At 36.6% G+C, this 19,894-nt stretch overlaps 1 protein-coding gene across 1 annotated transcript in view; it reads left to right on the top strand.

Moving 5' to 3' along the window:
• Positions 1 to 5,608: 5,608 nt before the first annotated feature.
• Positions 5,609 to 19,894, top strand: part of LOC113239390 — a 39,137-nt gene continuing 24,851 nt past the window's right edge. Inside the window, exons 1-7 of the mRNA XM_026476380.1 lie at positions 5,609 to 5,775; positions 8,236 to 8,619; positions 12,688 to 13,013; positions 13,249 to 13,419; positions 13,747 to 13,794; positions 16,973 to 16,993; positions 18,642 to 18,707. Of these exons, the coding sequence (XP_026332165.1) occupies positions 5,753 to 5,775; positions 8,236 to 8,619; positions 12,688 to 13,013; positions 13,249 to 13,419; positions 13,747 to 13,794; positions 16,973 to 16,993; positions 18,642 to 18,707 (1,039 nt within the window). The 5' untranslated portion in view covers positions 5,609 to 5,752. The remainder of the gene's footprint in view (positions 5,776 to 8,235; positions 8,620 to 12,687; positions 13,014 to 13,248; positions 13,420 to 13,746; positions 13,795 to 16,972; positions 16,994 to 18,641; positions 18,708 to 19,894) is intronic.

The following is a 19,894-nucleotide window of genomic DNA, read 5'->3' as shown; positions in this document are numbered from 1 at the left end:
CGATACTCCACAAGTTATTTCTATGTCCAAGAATTATCAATTTGGGCCCACTGTGCGGCGGCCGGTTGGCGGTCGCGCGGCGACCGCGCGGGTTAGTTTAAATTCCGAGGAATTAAAATGTTGTTGTCTAGTAAATGGAATTCAGATTCACGATTAATGTACCTACATAAACGCGTGGTAACTGGGCACGACACGCGAAACTTTCGCCTCGTTTAAGCTTTGAGTGGCACTGCAACTGTCGCTTACTACCTAGAGCACGATTTGTTCGCCCCGGCGTCGCTTGTCATCATAAAAAATCTAAAAATACTTAAAAAAGCTCGAGTTGGGTAAATGCAAGAAGTTACAAAAGAAATTATAAAGCGATATGTTTTAGTGAGGTTTTTCGGAATATTAAAGATTGATTTACATTTCACAGGTTTAGTAAGTAGTTTTCTGTTTTTCGATTAGAAGGAAACTTATTTTATTATCTATACACATTGACCTCTATACATTTGTGACACTTAACGTGACACTACCGACAAGGTTTCGACTTTTGACTCAATTATGAATTTGACTTAAATAAACGAATTTTATTACCAATTCATTCCTTTGATCGACGCCATAACACTTTAAACTTGTTCACTTTCTTTTTCTTCCCAAATTTCTTGTATTTCCTGTGCGTGTGCGCAATGTACCGCCTTCTTAGGATACGACTGAGAAACCGCAAGTATGTCGTATTTATAGGAAAACACATCGTGTGCGAAACATTGCATTTATCAAGAGTTCATAGTTTTATTAGAAAATTGATGACTAAGTATTTAATTATAGATGAAAAGTTGCCACGGCCAAGTATTATAAGCGGTCACTTTTCTTAAATGATCTTAGGCTGTCTAAACAATAGGTATCAGCAGTCAAATAATAAAAAGTGATCATATCATAATTCGAAAGGTGTTTTTGGAGAAGCTACAATACGCAGCAGCACGCGCGTAGTCAAAATAATTCCTAATTTCCACTTAAATACACACAGTATTAAAGTGACTGCCCTGAGTATTCACTGGAGTCCGTTTTGTAAGCAGTCGGTATCAAGACTGACAAATAGTAAATTGTTTAATTAACACGACAATTCGATGGCACGATGATTTAGATCATGACCCTAATAATGGTGATTTGTATACAGGATGATTCAGACCTTGTATAGGTACTTACTTAAGTATTGTTGATTTTATTAAATGCACCCAGTCCGTTTATACATTACGTACCTAAATAAACACCGCAGCTGCTTGCATATATTTTTAACCGACTTCAAGAAAGGAGGAGGTTCTCAATACGACTGTACGTTTTTTTTGTATGTAAATTACGCGATAACTCCCGCAATTGTAAACCGATTTTGATGATTCACCTTTAAGGGCGGCAAACTAGGAGATTAATGACGTTTGAGGTCGGTTTTTATATTCGTACTTGACTTCTGAATACTCCCGTGACCATATTGGAATATTAGTTCCAGAAATAGTATATTTTTGCTCGACTATTATCATTACAGACACGATTTGCTCCCAATAGTATACACAAACCAAAGTTCTAACTAGAATTTCCAAATTAACGACACCTATGGGGCCATAAGATTGTATGCAGCAAAACTTCCGATTCAAATTATTATATTATATGAACAAGCAATGAATATCTCTTTAATGTACGTGTCAGTTAATATCTTATTTAATCAATCATTTCATTATACAGGTTACTTAGATACTTACTTGCTAGCTTGTGGGATTTACGGTAAAATAGGTCTTATCCTTATATCTTTACTGTTACTTTTCGGTTGCAAATACAAAATTGTTATGGGGACATTTCGATACCTTCAATGAACACTAAGCCAACTTAATTTTTGGACCTGCTCTGTTTTTATTTTGTTTTTTGTTTCTTTTTTTTTTACAAAATTAGTTTTTTTTTGTTCTTGTTTCTTTTTTTCACAAAATTCGGGGAGCACAATTAAGATTATATTTATATTAAGCAGCCATACTTACTAAGGCAAATAAATATGGCTGTTTACAAAAATAACAGAAGATGACCAAAAAATAAAGACGGCGTAGTGTTCATTGGAGGTATCGATTTAACGAACTGCTACTTACGATTAACTAATATTTGGCATGAGCAAAATATCGTATAGCAACTTTGGTACCTATACGATGATCACATCTGCAAAATGACAACTTTTCAGGAAGGAGGTTTAAAGATCTACGAAGTTTTTTTAATAAACGATACTACCTCAGCTTGGATTCAAATTTTTCCCGTACTAACACGGGTCATTTTGCTTGAATTGAGCGGGAGGGACAATGGCTTTATTTCACGATTTATTTTTTTCTACAAACCATTTGAACAATGTATATCGTATAAGTGGTCTATTCCACTAGTCCCTACCAGCTGTTCCCCTGGTGGGGACAAGTGCACTTTTTTCCACTCTTCCCTACCACACCGTCACTGGTTGTCACTAAAGAATAAAACTATATCAATGAAAAGTATAACTATTTATTCAGTTCTATTTAGTTCAGTTGATATAAAGAAATAATTGGTATTACGTAAAGTACCTATTGAATACAGCGGTTTTCTTGTAAAATTTTGAGGTAGGATTGTTTTTATTTTCTATCGTGAAAATTTTTAGTACCGCCGTATAATACCTAATATCCTCAATTTTAATATTTTTTTTCCAAAGTTATTGATTCAACTCTTTCACTGTTCACAACCAAAGCCATTTGAGGTCGTAGACTCTTAGATATGGAAGTTATAAAATATCACTTATATAATCGTAATTTTTGTCATGTACTTCGTATTATTTTTATCACTTTCACGTGTTACTAGCCTTAGAATAATAACGCATAGAAACCTAGTCCGCACACGCTAAGTGAGGCAAATTGAAGCGCGCCAAATGGGCCTACACGAGCGGGCGGGCCTTCAGTGCTCAAGGTCAACTTGCACCACGAACAGGTCCAGAATTTTAGCTAAAAATGACGAAATGTGCGGTGAATGAGTGAAAAAATACGTCAGACAAACATAAAATAGATACTAACATCACATTCCACAAGGAAGTAACGCGTTTCAACTTGTATTTTTATATAAATATTCACTAAAACCGAAAATTAACCTACTACTAAAACTAGCCTATATGAATTTGATTTTTGCCTCACTTGTGACAGTTCGTTTGATATGAAACTATCATTCTATGCGTTATTATTCTAAGTTACTAGCATTATTGACGTATTGGTGACATGTGGCTTTATTATGCCCAGGAAAGGTAAGTACGATATTTAGCTGGGCCACGTACATTTTTTATATCCGTTTTGTTAGTTTCCCTTGTAAGTTATTTTATTAATTTCATCATTTTAATAAAGAGGGTGCGATATAATGTGAAGAGACCAAAGAGATCAGGGAAAGAATGACTAAAGTCACTTAAAACACGTTTTCAGTTAATATCGCCATGCAGCTCTAAAAACGCCGGGCGTACCATGCCTAAATCAGAAAAAGGCTTAATAAGATTCAATGTCCTTAAAAATCAGCTTTTTTAGTTTTAGCCATAAAAATGCTTGCCCCCAAATGCGGTAGAAAAGTTAAAAATTATTTTGAAATGTTTTAGTTAAAATGGATTATGGAATGCGTTACATACATTTCGGTCAGCATTTACTTGAATTGCATTGACTTTATTAAGGTATTTGTGAGTGTCTTTTTCACCAATGTTTAAAAGGTCTACAAATTATAAATTCGTTTTTCTTAAAATTCTCCTCAAAAGACTTTGATCGTTGTTTTCCCCCTGGACTCTCCGTGTATTAATCTTTATTACGTCTTAAGTAGGCATCGGCGTGTTTATGGAGAGGCTAACAATAATGACAGATCTTGATGGGTTATGTTGTGAGCTAAATTTCCTCTCTAATGCGTGACCTCATCCACATAAAAACTCCATACAAATGTCTAAGACACGCCTTATAACTATATTAGTCTAGGTTTAAGTACATCATATGCCCAGCTTGAGTGGGCCCACACTCAACCCTGGTGGCAACAGTAGGCAGGAATCTCTCCCTCTCGACATTAGTTCTCGCTATGATTAGTAGTGCCAGGTTGTGGGAAATGGTGGTGACCTTCAGCAAGTCAGTGATTTCGCAGAAGGAAGCTTCGGAAAGCGAGAGGGAGTACATGTTCCACGTCCTCCTTTCAAAACTGCCCCCATGACTCCGGCATGAGGAATGGAAACACCGTCAGGTTTTAGACAATAGGAGTCCGACGTAACCCTTGGTTACTCACGGGCCTAAGATATCCATGAGAATTTTGCGAGTGAAAAAAAAAAGTTTTGATGCAAATAAACAACTTTATGATATGGCAAAATTGTAGCAAATAGGCTCACTGACGTACACGTAGAACGGCAACACAATTAACTCCCCCTCACCGTGCATAATAACATAGATATCGTCCACACTAACATCCGCGACCATGGCAAACGCGCTATAATTGTAAAAGATCTATTTCTTAAAAATGGATAGTTTAGATATGGTATATATCCAGCAACATCTCAAAATCAGAATCAGACTGATTGTTTGCACTGCCTGTATCTGTCAGTACTGCGTAGGCCTAGGGTCAAATGTTTAATAAAAACGTTCTAGTGCGATGATTGTAAAGCTATTGTATTTAACGAGTCCAAGGCATTTATATACCTACGTATTTGTAATTCCTTATTTATGTACCAGACCAATTTTTGTATTTAGCTAATTTACTGATTAAAAAATTAATTCCGCGTTATAATGGCATTTCCAATTTCAGATTTTTTTAATAAGTCGTTTTCGCCATTGCCAGCGCATTTAGTATTGATTAACAAATCTATACAATGTAAAAATATAAGTTGCACAGAATAATGTGATTTTCAATGCGTTTAAAAAATATAATAAATATAAAATGTAATATTGTGTAAAATGCTGTTTCATTATTTGTTAAGGGTTTGAACGACTTTTTTTTAACCAATTAAAAAAGAGGAGGTTTTCAATTCGACTGTATTTTGTGTGTGTGTAGATACGCGATTACTCTGTGAACCGATTTTGATGATTCCGTATTAGTTTCATTTAAATTTAATAAATATATTCCACTTTTAAGGTTGGCAAACTGAGGGATGAATCAGATTTTGCGCACTTTTCGTTAACCGATTTCAATAAAACAAATAGATGTAATTCCAATAAAAAAGTTATTAGGCAAACTTTTGCGGTCGGTGTTTTTTAAATGAAAAAGTTGTAATTATTTATATGTTTTAACGGAAAATGAGCAGCTATTCTAGAAAGAAGAAAGAAAGAAAACCTCCAATTACAATTTTTTTTTTCTTAATGGCGGCCACTAAGGCAGTTTTGTTTTGTAAAATAATTTATACCGTATACCGTATATATTTATCTATACTGACATAAAATATTGAATTCAATATTTCAACCATGTTCGATCAGAATAAACAAAACGCTTATTTGACGTATCCCTGTCTGTCATTCGTGTTTGACGTTTCATTAGTAAAATTGTAAACAAAAATATTCGGTTTCTGTCGACAAAAAGGAGTAAAATATACGAAAATTAAGATAATATTTTAATAGTTACGTGTATATTTCACTAATTGACACTGGTACAAAAGCTAGAAATACATACCAGTAGGAAAAGAGAATCAGAAAAAACGAAGTGTCGTCAATCTCATAAAGCCATAAAGCTCGAGTTATTTGTGAAATAACGTTATTGTTTTCTTTTTATAATTCAATTCGTCATGTCTGACAATTTACATACCTTGTAAGTATTATTTTATCTTGATTTTGGTACATAAATCGTTATACAAAAGTTATACTTAACCTAACCTCATTTGTTTTATTTTATACATAGTAAAATGATACATAGTAAAAGATTTATGTATGTAAATAAAATAAAAAGATGTGTTCGTTTCTTATTTGGTATCATTTTGAAAAGGGAAAAATAATAGGGTGAAAGTAATCTTAAAAACCTATGCTGCTACAATTTTACATGATGCCGGTAAAAATTTCAAAATATCTATTTCATTCATTTGTAATATGTAACAAGCATTAGCTACTTGTGGCTATTAATTTCATAATAAAACATATTCCCAATAAAAACAACCAGTATCAATAAGTCACACCTGGGCATTGACTTACAAATAAATGGACGACGGGTCTAATACAAAAACCACGAAAAAAATGTCCCAAGTCAACCTATTCGAAATTTAAATTGTAATGTCATCGCAGTATCGCGCTGTCAGTCGAACAAATGAAGATTAAAGCAGAGTTTGACGCTCTGTATACGATTTTAGCGCCTTACAAGTGCGGACACTTTTTAGGGCGGACCCGACGTCCATATAATTGTAAGTCAATGCACCTGGGTTATAACTATGAAACTTAAATATTTACTTTTACTTATTTTTAGGTAAACAAAATTTAGTCATCAAACTTAACTTGAGCCAACTAATTTATGTGTAATCTGTTTTTAATAAAATATCTCCATCAGTTAATTGTAAATTCAATGACAAGATTTTTTATGTGACCAAGTGGCGGGATGGACAAGTTGTGTGCGTAGTGTAAATGCCATAGCAGATGCAGTGCCACTCAGAGCTTTAAATTGTAAAGATTTGAAGAACACTGCCACTGCACCTGTCACCCCAAGGGATAAGTTAACATGTCCCATGTGCCTGTAAATTACCTGGATCCAATGGAAATAAACATTGACACCCTACATGCAATTTAAAAAACAATGTTACTGCCTTATCACCAATGATCGGAATAGGTAGTATTTTTTTACCTAAACTTCGAGGAACATAGACAGAAAATGGAGACTGCCTTACGACAATATTTTTTAGGTCTTGGATCTTTTCGGAATTTGAGAAATCAATTAAGTACATTAAAAATTGATGTTATTTGTGATAGGCAGGTAGACTATATTTATCTTAACTTTGCGACGATTTGTTGCAACACCAATTTTCCGACACATGAAATCGACGTAGTAAAGCATGATGAGTCGATCCGATCTATCAACAGAATGTTCGAAATATACAGTTTTTTTTAATGAGAGAGTGTTGAGAACTCCGAAACCATAGAATATACAAGGAAACTGTCTTAAGAACTATTAAGTCTTTCTTTGTGAAAACAATTTTAGCGTAGTCAAATTTTTGGTCAAGTGTGAGTTGTCCATAAAAATTAACCTCCTAAGACCCAGTAAAACACCTATTGTACGTTAAATGTACTAAATATAACTACATACTTCAGACACTAGCAAGTTTTCCCTCATTTTTTTATGTAAAACGTATTTTTTCGATACCTAATCGGCATATAATATTTTTTTTTTTTTTTTAATAATAACGCTCACAATCAACATAGCCCCGCACTAGGGAAACCCTGTGTCGCGGGTGCCATGGACACACACATAGACAACCACAAATTACACCCAAACTCACGAGAGAAATAAATGTAGGCCATACAAGTATTTCTCCCGGCCCGGGAATCGAACCTGGGACCTCTGCGTGGCAGTCCGGCATGGTAACCGTTCGGCCACGGAGGCAATATCTACATATAGTTTCAAAATTGAATTTGAATTGAATTGCAGTATTTTCGTGATCATAGGAATAATACTGTTTTGGATCTGAATCACTCATTCTCATATTATGTACATTTTGATGTACACGGGGCCTTAGGAGGTTAATAAGATTGATCATAATTTTTTTAGCGCTGATCGACTCAGTTTCATTAAGGAATCGGTATAGGACGAAAAAATCGGGATAGCAGAAGTTAATATAATTTAATTTAAAAAAATTGGATATGGTTTTGGATTTTCCCATAATGTCCCATTTAAAAACAGTCTGTGTATCTTAACAACTCTAATTAAATGTATTAAGTAACTGTTTTGAGTTTGGCGGGAGATAAGTGTTTTGTAAAATGTACACTAGAAAAAAATGATTGAAAAAAAAAAAGAATTTTTTTTAAGGAATTTTCCTAAATATTCCGAAAAATTGGTGATATAACAACTCATAGCAAAGTTAAGATAAATATAGTCTACCGACCTATACCAAATAACGTCAATTTTTAACGTATTTAAGAGATTTCCTCAGTCCCGAAAAGACCCAGGACCTAAAAAATATTGTCGTAAGGTAGTCTCCACTTTCTGACTCTGTTCGTCGAAAAAACTCTACCTATTTCGATCACTGCTTATCACTAAATATAAATTAATAGTAATGTTTATAATTTTCAGAATCGGAAAAAATCCGAAAAAGAAGAAACAAAAGAAAAAACCACAACCCAACCGTGTTTGGATCCGACCACAAGCACCTATTACCCGTCCTCGCCCTCTTATGTCCATGCCCGTGTACCCCCCTATCCCTAACATTAATGCACCTAGAGGCCCTCCTGTAGTTTTCCAAGCCCCTCATCAACAACCAGAAACAATGATTGATCTTTTTGATGACACCGCTCCAAGTACTCCACTCCTAAAGACTCCACTGCCGAAGACTCCTTTACTTAAAACACCTCTGCTGAAAACTCCATTGACAAGGACCCCACTTCTGCAGACTCCAGTTGGAAACTGGAAGCCAGTTATTCAGGAAGCCGTGAGACCTAGTGAGGCAGATCAGTTGACGTAAGTATAATTGAAACAAAATATAGCTAACACAAATTACTTTCTTTATGATAAAACAATATAATTTTCAAATTCAAATTCAAAAAGTTTATTTCAGACATAGTCCATATTAGTGTTAGTTACAAAAAAATTCTTACAACCTATGTTAGCACTAAATTTGCGAAATATTACAGTAACTTATAAATTAAACCCCTGGAACCCATGTGGACTGAGTTCCAGTGCTTCCACAATTCATTGACAGGGTTCTCCCAGATCAAACGAACTAGGCTATTGGAACTGCCACGCACGCGACGCATCAGGGAGGCAGTTCTCTTCCGAATAATCGAGCTGAAGCTATCAATACGCGCGTCCGCGAACATACCTGATGCGCTGCAAAATCGTGGCAGCCCCAATAGCATCCTAAAACCATTATTGTATTGGACACGCAGGGCATTGACCGTCGCTTTAGTGTAATTTGTCCACAGGCTGCACGTATAGAAGGTCTGACAAATCGCCCTGAAAAGGGTGGCTTTGACATTACCCTCACAACGCGCAAACCTGCGTGAACATATTACAACGTACGGCCAACGTTCTGCGCTCCCTCTCCATATCTACATTATCCTGCAGATTTTCTGTGACCCAGTGCCCTAGGTATTTAAACCTTGCTACTCTCTTGAGAGGCGCACCACATAAATAAATAAGAGGGATTGAAGCGAGGGCTTTGTTACCGGCTTTAAATACTAAAAGCTCGCTTTTATTTGTGTTATATGTTAGACCGTGAGTCATTGCATACTCCTCACAAATACTTAATCGTTTTACTAGCGCACTGATCGACGGGCACAGCAGCACCATATCATCTGCATAACTAATATTATTGACAGTGATACCACCGATCGAGCATCCAATTCCCGTGCTGCTGAGCCTGGCGATCAGCTCATCTATATACCAGTTAAACAACCTAGGTGAGCTGAGACCTCCTTGTCTCACTCCACACTCCAACCTAACACATCCGAGAGAGCACCTGCCCACCTCACCTAGTTGGTTTGATTAGCGTACCAGAAGCGGTGCAGGTCGATTACCGCACTTGGGGTATTTGTGCGTTTTTCCAATTTGTCCCAAAGGATACTATATGAGACTGTATCAAAAGCCCTGGATAGATCCAAAAAACAGGCAAACACTGGCGTTTGCCCCCTGGTGTAGTACTGTAATATGACTGTAATTAAAAAAAAATTAAATTATGTTTTAGTTGCTGACGTTATTAAAAGTAATTTTAAAATATGTAATATTTAATAATAATTTATTATATCTTAATTTACTAACACAAACTTGGAATTTGATTATGTAATGGATAGGATAGGCTATCCATGGACATGGGCTTTGAGCAGCATTCATTATTGTCTCTAACAATCTATAACACTCATTCTCCACAAATTATCCTCTCACCTTTTCACTTAACTTTTGTTTTCATTACTATAAGACCACAATGTCAACAAATGCCATCTCTTGACAGCTTGGTCCTTAAAGGTTCTTAGTAAATAAAAATGGGAGTAAATTAATTGGCCACTGCATGACCCCAGTGAAGGTTCCATCGCGTAAAACAGCTGCACTTGAGTTGAATATCTTTTTTCATGCAGTTAATTTTCCCACCCTCGTTCCGCATATAATAAACCGACCCAAATACAAACACCAAAAATGTACCTGACATGTGTTTCGACTCTCTAGGGATCCTCAGGGGGTGAATTGTTTGATACTCGACCGAGGAATGAGCTTGCTCTTTTTTCTTTTTTTTCTTGAAGGACGTTTTGCGTGCCATGAACTCGCTTAGAACGCTTGGTCATATTTATACTCCACCACCCCCACATTCATCATCTTCTTCTTTTTGCTTAATGGCGCTACCCTTTAAATTTCACCAGTATCGAGTTTTCCGCTTAGTAATTTTAAGGGCTTCTGTAGACTCTGCTATTCAGTGAGTATTGTGAGACTACAGTGTGATATAAAAAATAGTTTCTTATTAGATTTCAAAGCTGCAGAGCTGTTGAATTACCTGAAAGGGACAGAGGTCAATATACATAGACAAATGTTAGTAGGTATGTTAGACAGGACGAACAAATTATAATTTTATATTATTGCTGGTTATATAATCACAAAGGACATTGATGCACGACGTATCCACAAGACTTAAAATCGTATTAAAATTTGTGGGTTTGGGAATGAATCAGGGGAGGATATCGTACAAGGAGACGGGGTACTTGTTACAATTGAAGAAAATGTGATCCGGAGTTCCTTCATCCAACCCGCATTCGCAAAGCGAGCTGTCCCCTGTCCTTACCCAAATTTTAGCTAAGTGAACTGGGGTGCTCGAGTCGCCGAGTCTCAATGCTCAAGTCAGGATTTGAGTATGGTTTAAAGCACTCGAAATCATACTCAAGTACCTGTCATTAGGGTCGTATTTCCTGTGTTTGTGTTTCCAGTGCAATCCTGACTTGAGCATTGAGTAGAGTTCTAGAATACGACCCTTAGTCTACATATGGTGGAGGTGCAAGATTTGGATGACATTTTGAATGTTTACATAATGCTTTCCTTTCACTTTGCTTCTCTCTTTCCATTCGACATCCCATATGGACATCATCTTTTGAGTTGCCAGTAGGGGCAGGTCATTAGAGAATACTTGAGAGTAAGTAGGACATCCAATTTCAGGGGCATCTTTTGCCATCAGATCAACAGTCTCGTTACCTACTATACCAGAATGACCTAGGATCTAGGCCAAAGAGACTCTAATTCCTTGATTGAAGCAACTGTATAGCACATTTCTAATTTTTAAGACACGGGGAAAGTTGGATCTGTTATGGAAAGGATTCGACAGAATTGCTTGGAGACAACTTTTTGAGTCTGTTAATATGACAGTTTTATCTACCTAATGATACTCAATATAGAGAAGAGCTTCTAGGATAGCAGTGGCTTCCCCACTAAAAACAGAAGAAAGGGTATTACATTTAAAGTCACTATTGACATTGTTATAATTGAATGCTGATAAACAATAACGTGACAATCAACATGATCATAGTGTGATGATGGGACCTCTGTTATCGTCATTCCACTTTTTATCACCATTTTCTGTGGTTCCTGGCCATTTGTGAAATTTTGAATTGGTCTCTAACTTTTTTACCTCGTCATTATTACTTTGCTTCGTTCCGTCGTCACTTACTACTAAATGTGTGAAGCGAGCACTCCTGCTCGTCTTCACCTGAATTCTGACCAGTTTTCAATTAAAATCGTGTAACCTATTTAATATTATTAAAATCAAGTAACCTAACTAATATTTGTAGAAAATACGACGCTTTTGGGGTAAGTTCTTTTTACCGTTTGACGTATGTTTTGTAAGCAATTTAAGTAGGGAGTGTTTGGATTTGACATTGTACCTGTGTTTTGTACTGTTATTTTTGTTGTTACAGCCTTCCTTTTCGCCTTGTTTACCTTTCCTTCTGCCACATTATACAATAAATTTATGTGGACCGAATCGTCTATTTTATTACTCGCGACAATATTTTAGCGAAATGGGTACCTAAAGATATTTCCGTTCTTTTTGATAGTTTGTTCTAAAATTTACTTGTAAAATGAAAACTTCTGTTGTTGTCACCTCAGGAATAATGAATTGGTGTGTGTGATTAATAATTATAATTTCCCAACAACGAGCACAACATAAAACTTTTCATTTTATAATTAAATTTTATAGTCAAAAACAACGAAAAAAATTTTACGTGCCATTCACACCAAGTCAACATTGGCTGAAATGTAGATCTATAAAACATCGGCATATACCGGCAATTCAAAATACATTATACATCCCGTATTGTTGTATTTATCTTATCTTCTACTTATACGTCCCTTTGCTGGGCACGGGTTAGGCGAGGGTTTAAGGATAGGCCATTGTCCGTCACGCTGGCCCAATGCGGGTTGGGGGACTTCGTACCGTTTTTCGAGGGTTGTGAACCTTCTTCGTCATGCAGATATCATCACGTTTTTTTCCTTTACCGAAAAGCTCATGATAAACTTCAAATTAAATTCACTACAATACAAAATTTTTTTCAGCGCGTCTGCCCTAGAAGAAAGGTGGAAACGTTTCCAAGAAAACCTCCGAATGAAACGAGTTATAGATACATGTCTTATGAAGACGGTACCGCAACAAAATAAAAATAAAAAACCTAATCCGAGACCGAAACCAAAACCAAAACCTAGGCCCCAAGCTAGAACTGAACCTATAATACAAGCTCAGATGCAACCTAAACCTAAGACCGAAAAAGAAATCCGTTGGGAATTAAACTCCTTGGATGAGAAAGAGGAACCCATATGTGAACAGAAGAATAACGCAGACCAGAGTATAAATATTTCACCACAGCAGTCTCCCAGTGCCCAGGGTACATAAACTAATACCTAACCTATTCAAACAGTACACATCCCATTCAACACATAATAAGCTCAAATGCATTATTACCTCCATGCATTTGTATTCCAAATTTGCCCATAAGTACCTTACGCACAGATGAATTATAGGCGACGAGTTTTAAACAACTCTTTAGATCTTAATACAAATCTATTACAATAGGCATCCATAATCCCACTTAATTTATCTATTTTACAATGATTTTACAGATAAAACTGCCCTTAACCCAAAAATAATAGAAGGGATAGCGTCGGAAATTAAGTTCGTCGTACACAAAAAGCCTGAACTCCAACCTTCAATCATGAGAGAAGATTCGGAAGAAAAAAATAAAACGAGATCTTCAACTCCATCGTCGACAGCATCTATGAATAATCCACAGGGTAAGTACAATTACAAAGTTAATAATACTTAATTTTGTTAATGAATTTAGAATTGGCATTCCTCGCATTATACTAAAATTAATTCGGCATTAGTTAAATTTAGCTACAAAATTTTTGCTAAAGCTACTAACGAACGCACTGTTAACATTATGTAAATGTTTTCTTATTATTGTCGTGGCTTCATTGGTCAGTTGGAAGTAGAATTTACGCTAAGACGCCTGTATTTATAAAATATAAAGGTACTGCTGATATATTAATGCTAACATATGTGGCTTAACATAATCTGCCCCTCGTATCAAATGTAAACACTTTCTAATTATTTTCCAGACAACAGGAATTACCCAACTCCTAAAACCATTATGGATTACATGCAAGGTTTGTTTTGTTTATACAAAAATGTATTTAGTAATATCATGTAGGTCTAGCACGACAAGACCGCGACGCGAGAGCGACATAAAGCGCTATATACTCGTATTAACACTAGAATAGCAGTATTTCGCGCTTTATGTCGCTCTCGCGCTAGGCGCGCCCTGTCGTGCTAGCCCTAATGGACCAATAACTCAAGGGACTGCTAATCGTGATACAAAGTAGCGTAGTCGGGTATTTTATACCATTTGGCACACCAAGGGGCCTACCGCAACCTCTTAAAACAATATTACTTTAACCTTACATTGACTTTTCGTACCATAATGCGCTTAAAATAAGCTTATTGTAATGTTAAAACTATGATGTTTTATTGGCAGCTTTGTGACTATTCATTCACTCAGTTCGTCCTATGACGCGACTTTAACATTAAAGTAATATTGCTCTTGTGTCAAATTTAGCAATCTTATAATAGCTACACGGATGTAATGGAAACAATATTATTTTCAGTTTTATTGTCTTAATATTGATTTGTAATGATTAAAAGTTAAGTTAAACTTATTTATTTACATATATCTCTTCAATATTTTGTTTATTTTTTATTTATTAGCACATAGTGAATAATTTTTCGTTAAATAAAAATATGCGATGTTTATTTCGTAAAATTATAACAGCGCCATCTATATGCTCCTTGGCGAAACTAACAGTTGACACTGGACTATAGTTCCGAATTCACAACGTGACTATCAAGACAGCTTGTTTTATTTATTTTTCTTCATGAGAATGCGGAAGAATTATTGAAAACAACGTAATTTTAATAGATTTTATTATAATAATAATAACGCACACACTCAACATAGCCCCGCACTAGGGAAACCCTGTGTCGCGGGTGCCATGGACACACACATAGACAACCACAAATTACACCCAAACTCACGAGAGAAATAAATGTAGGCCATACAAATATTTCTCCCGGCCCGGGAGTCGAACCCGGGAACCTCTGCGTGGCAGTCCGGTATGGTAACCGTTGGGCCACGGAGGCAGTTAGAGCAGTTATTACATACTGTTCTTTTTTTAACAGTCAAAATTCTCTGAATGTAAATAATATTAAGTACTTAAACATTATACTACGATAGGACGATTCGGTACACCAAAAAGAAAGAGATGGCATTATATAGTTCACATAGCGTTATCTCTCCTATTTTTAGTAACGAATAGACAATATTGCAAAATGATTCGTTCTTTCAATCACTTTTGCAATAATACATTACTTGGTTGACAGGTTCGTCGTGGTACGAATATGAGTAATATTATTTATTATTATTATATTATAAGCTTACTTTAAGCTTACATTGAAATAAGATTGTTTTTGGAAAGGTTATGGTAGGCCCCTAGATGTTGCAACGAGTACCCAATTATTTTTGTAAATAATTTGTTTTTCATTGATAAGCTGCAATTTATCAAAGCTACTCTAATCTCTAGTAATAACAAACAAATCAACTAGATGCCGTTTATTGTACATATATTTATGGAGGATTAGCTCCATCTACCCATATTAGGAAGCATTAATTTATAAATTAGTTTGTAACACTCAATGCCATCTATTGACATGCATATTTGTCAAAGTTCAGAAAAAATTTTTAGTTTAATATCAATATTTGAATAATATTACGAGGAAAAAAACTGCCATATATTTCATATTAAAGACGAATTAATTGATATTCACGACCATTTGCATAATATGAACTACTTCCAGGCTGTTTATAGAATTTTGACCTTCAGATCTACGATCTGTAGTATGGTTATAGTACTTCTCTTGAGTATTGATCCATGGTAATGCATAGGGCGCACTATAAGTTTCCGGAACTGGCCACTTACATAAACAATATTTAAAAAGTAATTACAACATTTGAAAATGGAACTCTTTGGCTGTAGAATACAGTTTGTTTCATCTGACTGTCACTTGTTTTTACAAGGTGGCGTCATTTTAGAAATTGGTTGTTAACCCATCACCACCATGGTTTTAACTCGTGAAAATTTAGTAGTATGATTTTGTACGACTTTAAGTGTAATGTAACAGCTTAGCGGAGCATCACTCGACTTCAAACTGCTTTTGGCGACGAAGCACTATGCAAGACGACTATTTATAGCTGGTTTGTAGAATTCAAACGCGGTCATGTGAATCTCAGTGACGGATTTCGTGATGGTCGCCCGTCCACTGCTGTGAACAACAAAAATATCGATGCTGTGCGCCGTATGATTAAAACAGACAGGCATGTGACATACCATGAGATTCGGGCATCTTTTAGCATAGCCCTGAGTCAAATACAACCAATACTACACAAACGGTTGTGTGTGAAAAAGCTGCGCTCTCGGTGGATGCCACGCCATTTGACCGAGGCTCAAAAAACGGATCGCGTCACTTGGTGCAATGCCATGCTTACTAGATTCAACGAAGGTGCGTCAAATTTGGTGTGGGACATAATAATAGGTGACGAAACATGGATTTATAGTTACGATTCCTAAACAAAGCAGCAATCGAACGTATGGGTCTTTCGAGATGAGCCGAAGCCAACCAAAGTGGCGCGCGTGCAAAGTGCCTCTAAGCAGATGATTGCTTCTTTTTTTAATAAAACTGGACACGTGGCTACTGTTGCTTTGGAGAATCGTTGTACCGTGAATAGTGATTGGTACACGACCATTTGTTTGCCGGAAGTATTGACAAACTCCGTAAAAAATAACCGTAAACGCCGTAGCATCTTGCACCACGATAATGCCAGTTCTCACATGGCCAGACAGACAAATGAATTTTTGAAGGTGAACAACATTGACCTTATGAGCCGTCCCGCGAACAGTCCCGACCTGGCACCTTGTGACTTCTATTTATTTCCAAAAATTAAGAACCAGTTACGCGCACAACGATTTTCATCACCTGAAGAGGCTGTCGAAGAGTATGAAAAATATGTTTCAGAGATTGTCACGGAGGAGTGGCATAAATGTTTTCAAAATTGGTTCATTCGTATGAAAAAGTACATTAACGCTAACGGAGAATATTTTGAGAAACAATAAATTCATTTCTGATCATTTATAGTATTTTTTTCTTATTCATTTCGGAAACTTATAGTGCGCCCCACGTATAGTGAATTTGATTAGTACTGGGAATTTTCAATAAAATTCATTTTTGTTGCAGCCATGGGAAATTATCCTAAAGGTTAGTAAGTATAATATTTTTGTAGACTACTGTGCATGCCTTAGTTTATTAACGTTAAAAATGCCGTATGACATTAAAAAATAGACCAATCATATCTCTTTAATATCACGTGAAATATCGAACGAAATTTAAACTAACCAATTGTATAGGTTTGATCACAGAGAACCATTCTAAATGATAGTGTAGTAGACTTGAGCACATAGTATAGTTGTCAAAGTACGAATGATAACATCAAATTCAGTAATTCCTATGTTAAAGATTTTTTGATGGATTGCATTTAACTACCTCCGTGGCCGAACGGTTAGCATGCTGGTCTGCCACGCAGAGGTCGGGTTCGATTCCCGAGTCGGGAGAAATATTCGTATAGCCTACATTTATTTCTCTCGTGAGTTTGAGTGTACTTTGTAGTTGTCTGTATGTGTGTCCAAGGCATCCGCGACGCAGGGATTCCCTAGTGCGGGGCTGTGAGTGTGTGCGTTATTATTATTATTGCGCTTCAACCACCAACCCCTTACTTCCCAAGATGTTTTAAGCAGTAGTACAGTTAGCAATAAGTCGTCCGAGGGAGATTTTAACGATTGCGAGTTTGAAGTACTACTTCGGTAGCTTGTGGCCTAAATTCGGTTTTAGCCTCCGATGCTGGATACCGAGACGCTCCACATTCTAAGCTTGCTCCTGCCAGTCAATAAAGGCCCTTAGGTCTTTCCTCCTCCTCCTTGACTCGGTTCGCCTTCAGCTGTTCCACGGCGCGCTCATGACATGATCGTGAGTTTTCAAGACGCAGTAGTATGTAAAGGTCTAACAGATTCGGGACCACGACGTTCTTGATCTCCCGTTGGGGCTCCAAGCGCTCTCTACGGCTATCTTAGCTGTGCCGTGTAGGTGGTTCGCTTGCGCCGTAATCTCGACCGCGAAACTGGACAAGGCACTTTTGTGCTTCCGCCAGAGCCTCTACTCTCGCTGAAAGAACCGGCGACTCGATCGACCCCGCTATGCTCGACTCTATCGATTTTGGAATATATTAAGAGGTGACGTCTCGGAGGTCCAATTGATCGGCTTCTTTTCGATCGTCTTAAGTACGCCCTTTTCGAAGCACGATCTCTTCCATTCTCCCCACGTTTCCCATACTGTAGAGAAGTCCTTAAATAAGTAGCCAAAGCTTGTGTTATGAAAATCGGAAAGAACAAACACCCAGCCCCGAGATAATACAGAAAAATTCGTTTTCTACATTGATCCGGTCCTCGACCAGATTATTATTAGACCCCCATCCAACCCGGGACCTCAAAGATGGCAACGCCATGAAAACCGGTGCGTAAGCCACTCGACCACGGATGCCGTCAAATATATTTGTATAGATTTTAAGACTTTCGTGGTTATTCACTAAATGATTATCACTAGTAACAGGTTTCGTTCGTTAATATCGGGAAAATAAAAAGAAGTTATACCGTGGTAAGAAACCTGTTACTAGTGATAATCAAATATATTTGTATTGTATTTTTACCCTGCAAAATTTCCTAAGGATTTCTACTTTGTTTTCAATTTTAATATCATTATCTGTATGTCTTGAATATAATATGCATGTCTCTCTCCCTCTCTATTCCGTATTATTTGCTTTTTTTTTGTTTTGTATTTTGTATTCGAATTTCAGGTGTGCCGCGAAGTTTTTTGAAGCAACAGCAAAACTTTGGCGCTATACAGCCTCAGGACTGTTCTAGTACGTATTATAATTACAATAGGTCGTAATATCGATTGGCACTATGCGTGTTTTGTTGGTACCTAAATAATAAATAATGCCAGGTTTATTAATGGATGTCCGTTGGCTATTCAATTGCGTTGTAACGGCTGAACAAAGTCGGATGATTTATGAAAGACAAGCAGGTAGTTTTGTAAGAGTTCGTCCAGGGAAGTACTGCCATCTTACCTATTTTTACCGCTTAGCAGTAATGTGAGTATTACTGCGTTCCGGTTTGGAAATGTAAGAGTGCTGGTGAACTTACAGGCACATGGGGCTTGTCAACTTATGTATCAGGGTGACGGGGATAGTGACAGTGCCCTTAAGATCTTTGCTATTAAAAGTTCTAAGTGACACTGCAACTGTGTATACGGATAGGCGTGTCGCTTACCACCAGACACACGACTTGTTCGTTCCATCACTTGGTATTATAAAAATAATAGTCAATGTTCTGAATTTTCTTGTGATATAGTGTAACAATCACATTGATCTAAGGCATCGAGTATATAACCAAAAAAAAAATAAGAACCATGCATCGCTGGCAACTCATCAGTCAAATGGCACTGATATCGCTTTTAAATAATAATATCAATTCTCGTTTGTGCTGAAATCACAAATAAGAAAGCTGAAATAGTACAGCGCCAACAACTGACATGTGTGTACGTCTCCGTATATTCCAAAAATATTCTGTATTTGTTGTAATAAAGATGATATCTCTAACCATGGGGGGCTGTTCCATTTGGTGGTGTTTGAAAAACAGCAAACATCTAATTACAAAACAAACATAATCACATTACATCGGTAATTAAATATTAAATTATGTAATTTTTCAATTTTCGATCATTATAGCGAATCTCAAGTTAAACTGGTCGATTTAAAGTGAAACAATTGACGACACCCGTCAATTGTTTCGAATTGGTGCCGACCAATCGGAGCGCAGTTGTTACCGCAATGATATGGCAGAATAGTTTTCAAACAAATTAAATGACATAGGAAATGAAACTATTTTTCCGGATTTAAATCGCGTATATTTGTTTTTTCAAACAAACCGACGTTGCGGGCCCTTTACAGGTCCCATGGTCACGGTTGACTGAGGTGGTACAGTCTTCAACCAGTTATATCTAATATTAGGGGTTAAAGTATGAAATTGCCGTTTTATTGCAATAGGT

This window comes from Hyposmocoma kahamanoa, unplaced genomic scaffold (genome assembly GCF_003589595.1).
Source record: "Hyposmocoma kahamanoa isolate Upper Pololo Valley unplaced genomic scaffold, ASM358959v1 114, whole genome shotgun sequence".
NCBI classification, from domain to species: domain Eukaryota; kingdom Metazoa; phylum Arthropoda; class Insecta; order Lepidoptera; family Cosmopterigidae; genus Hyposmocoma; species Hyposmocoma kahamanoa.
Note: the sequence above shows the minus strand (reverse complement) of the source record. Positions and strands in the feature narration are given on the sequence as shown.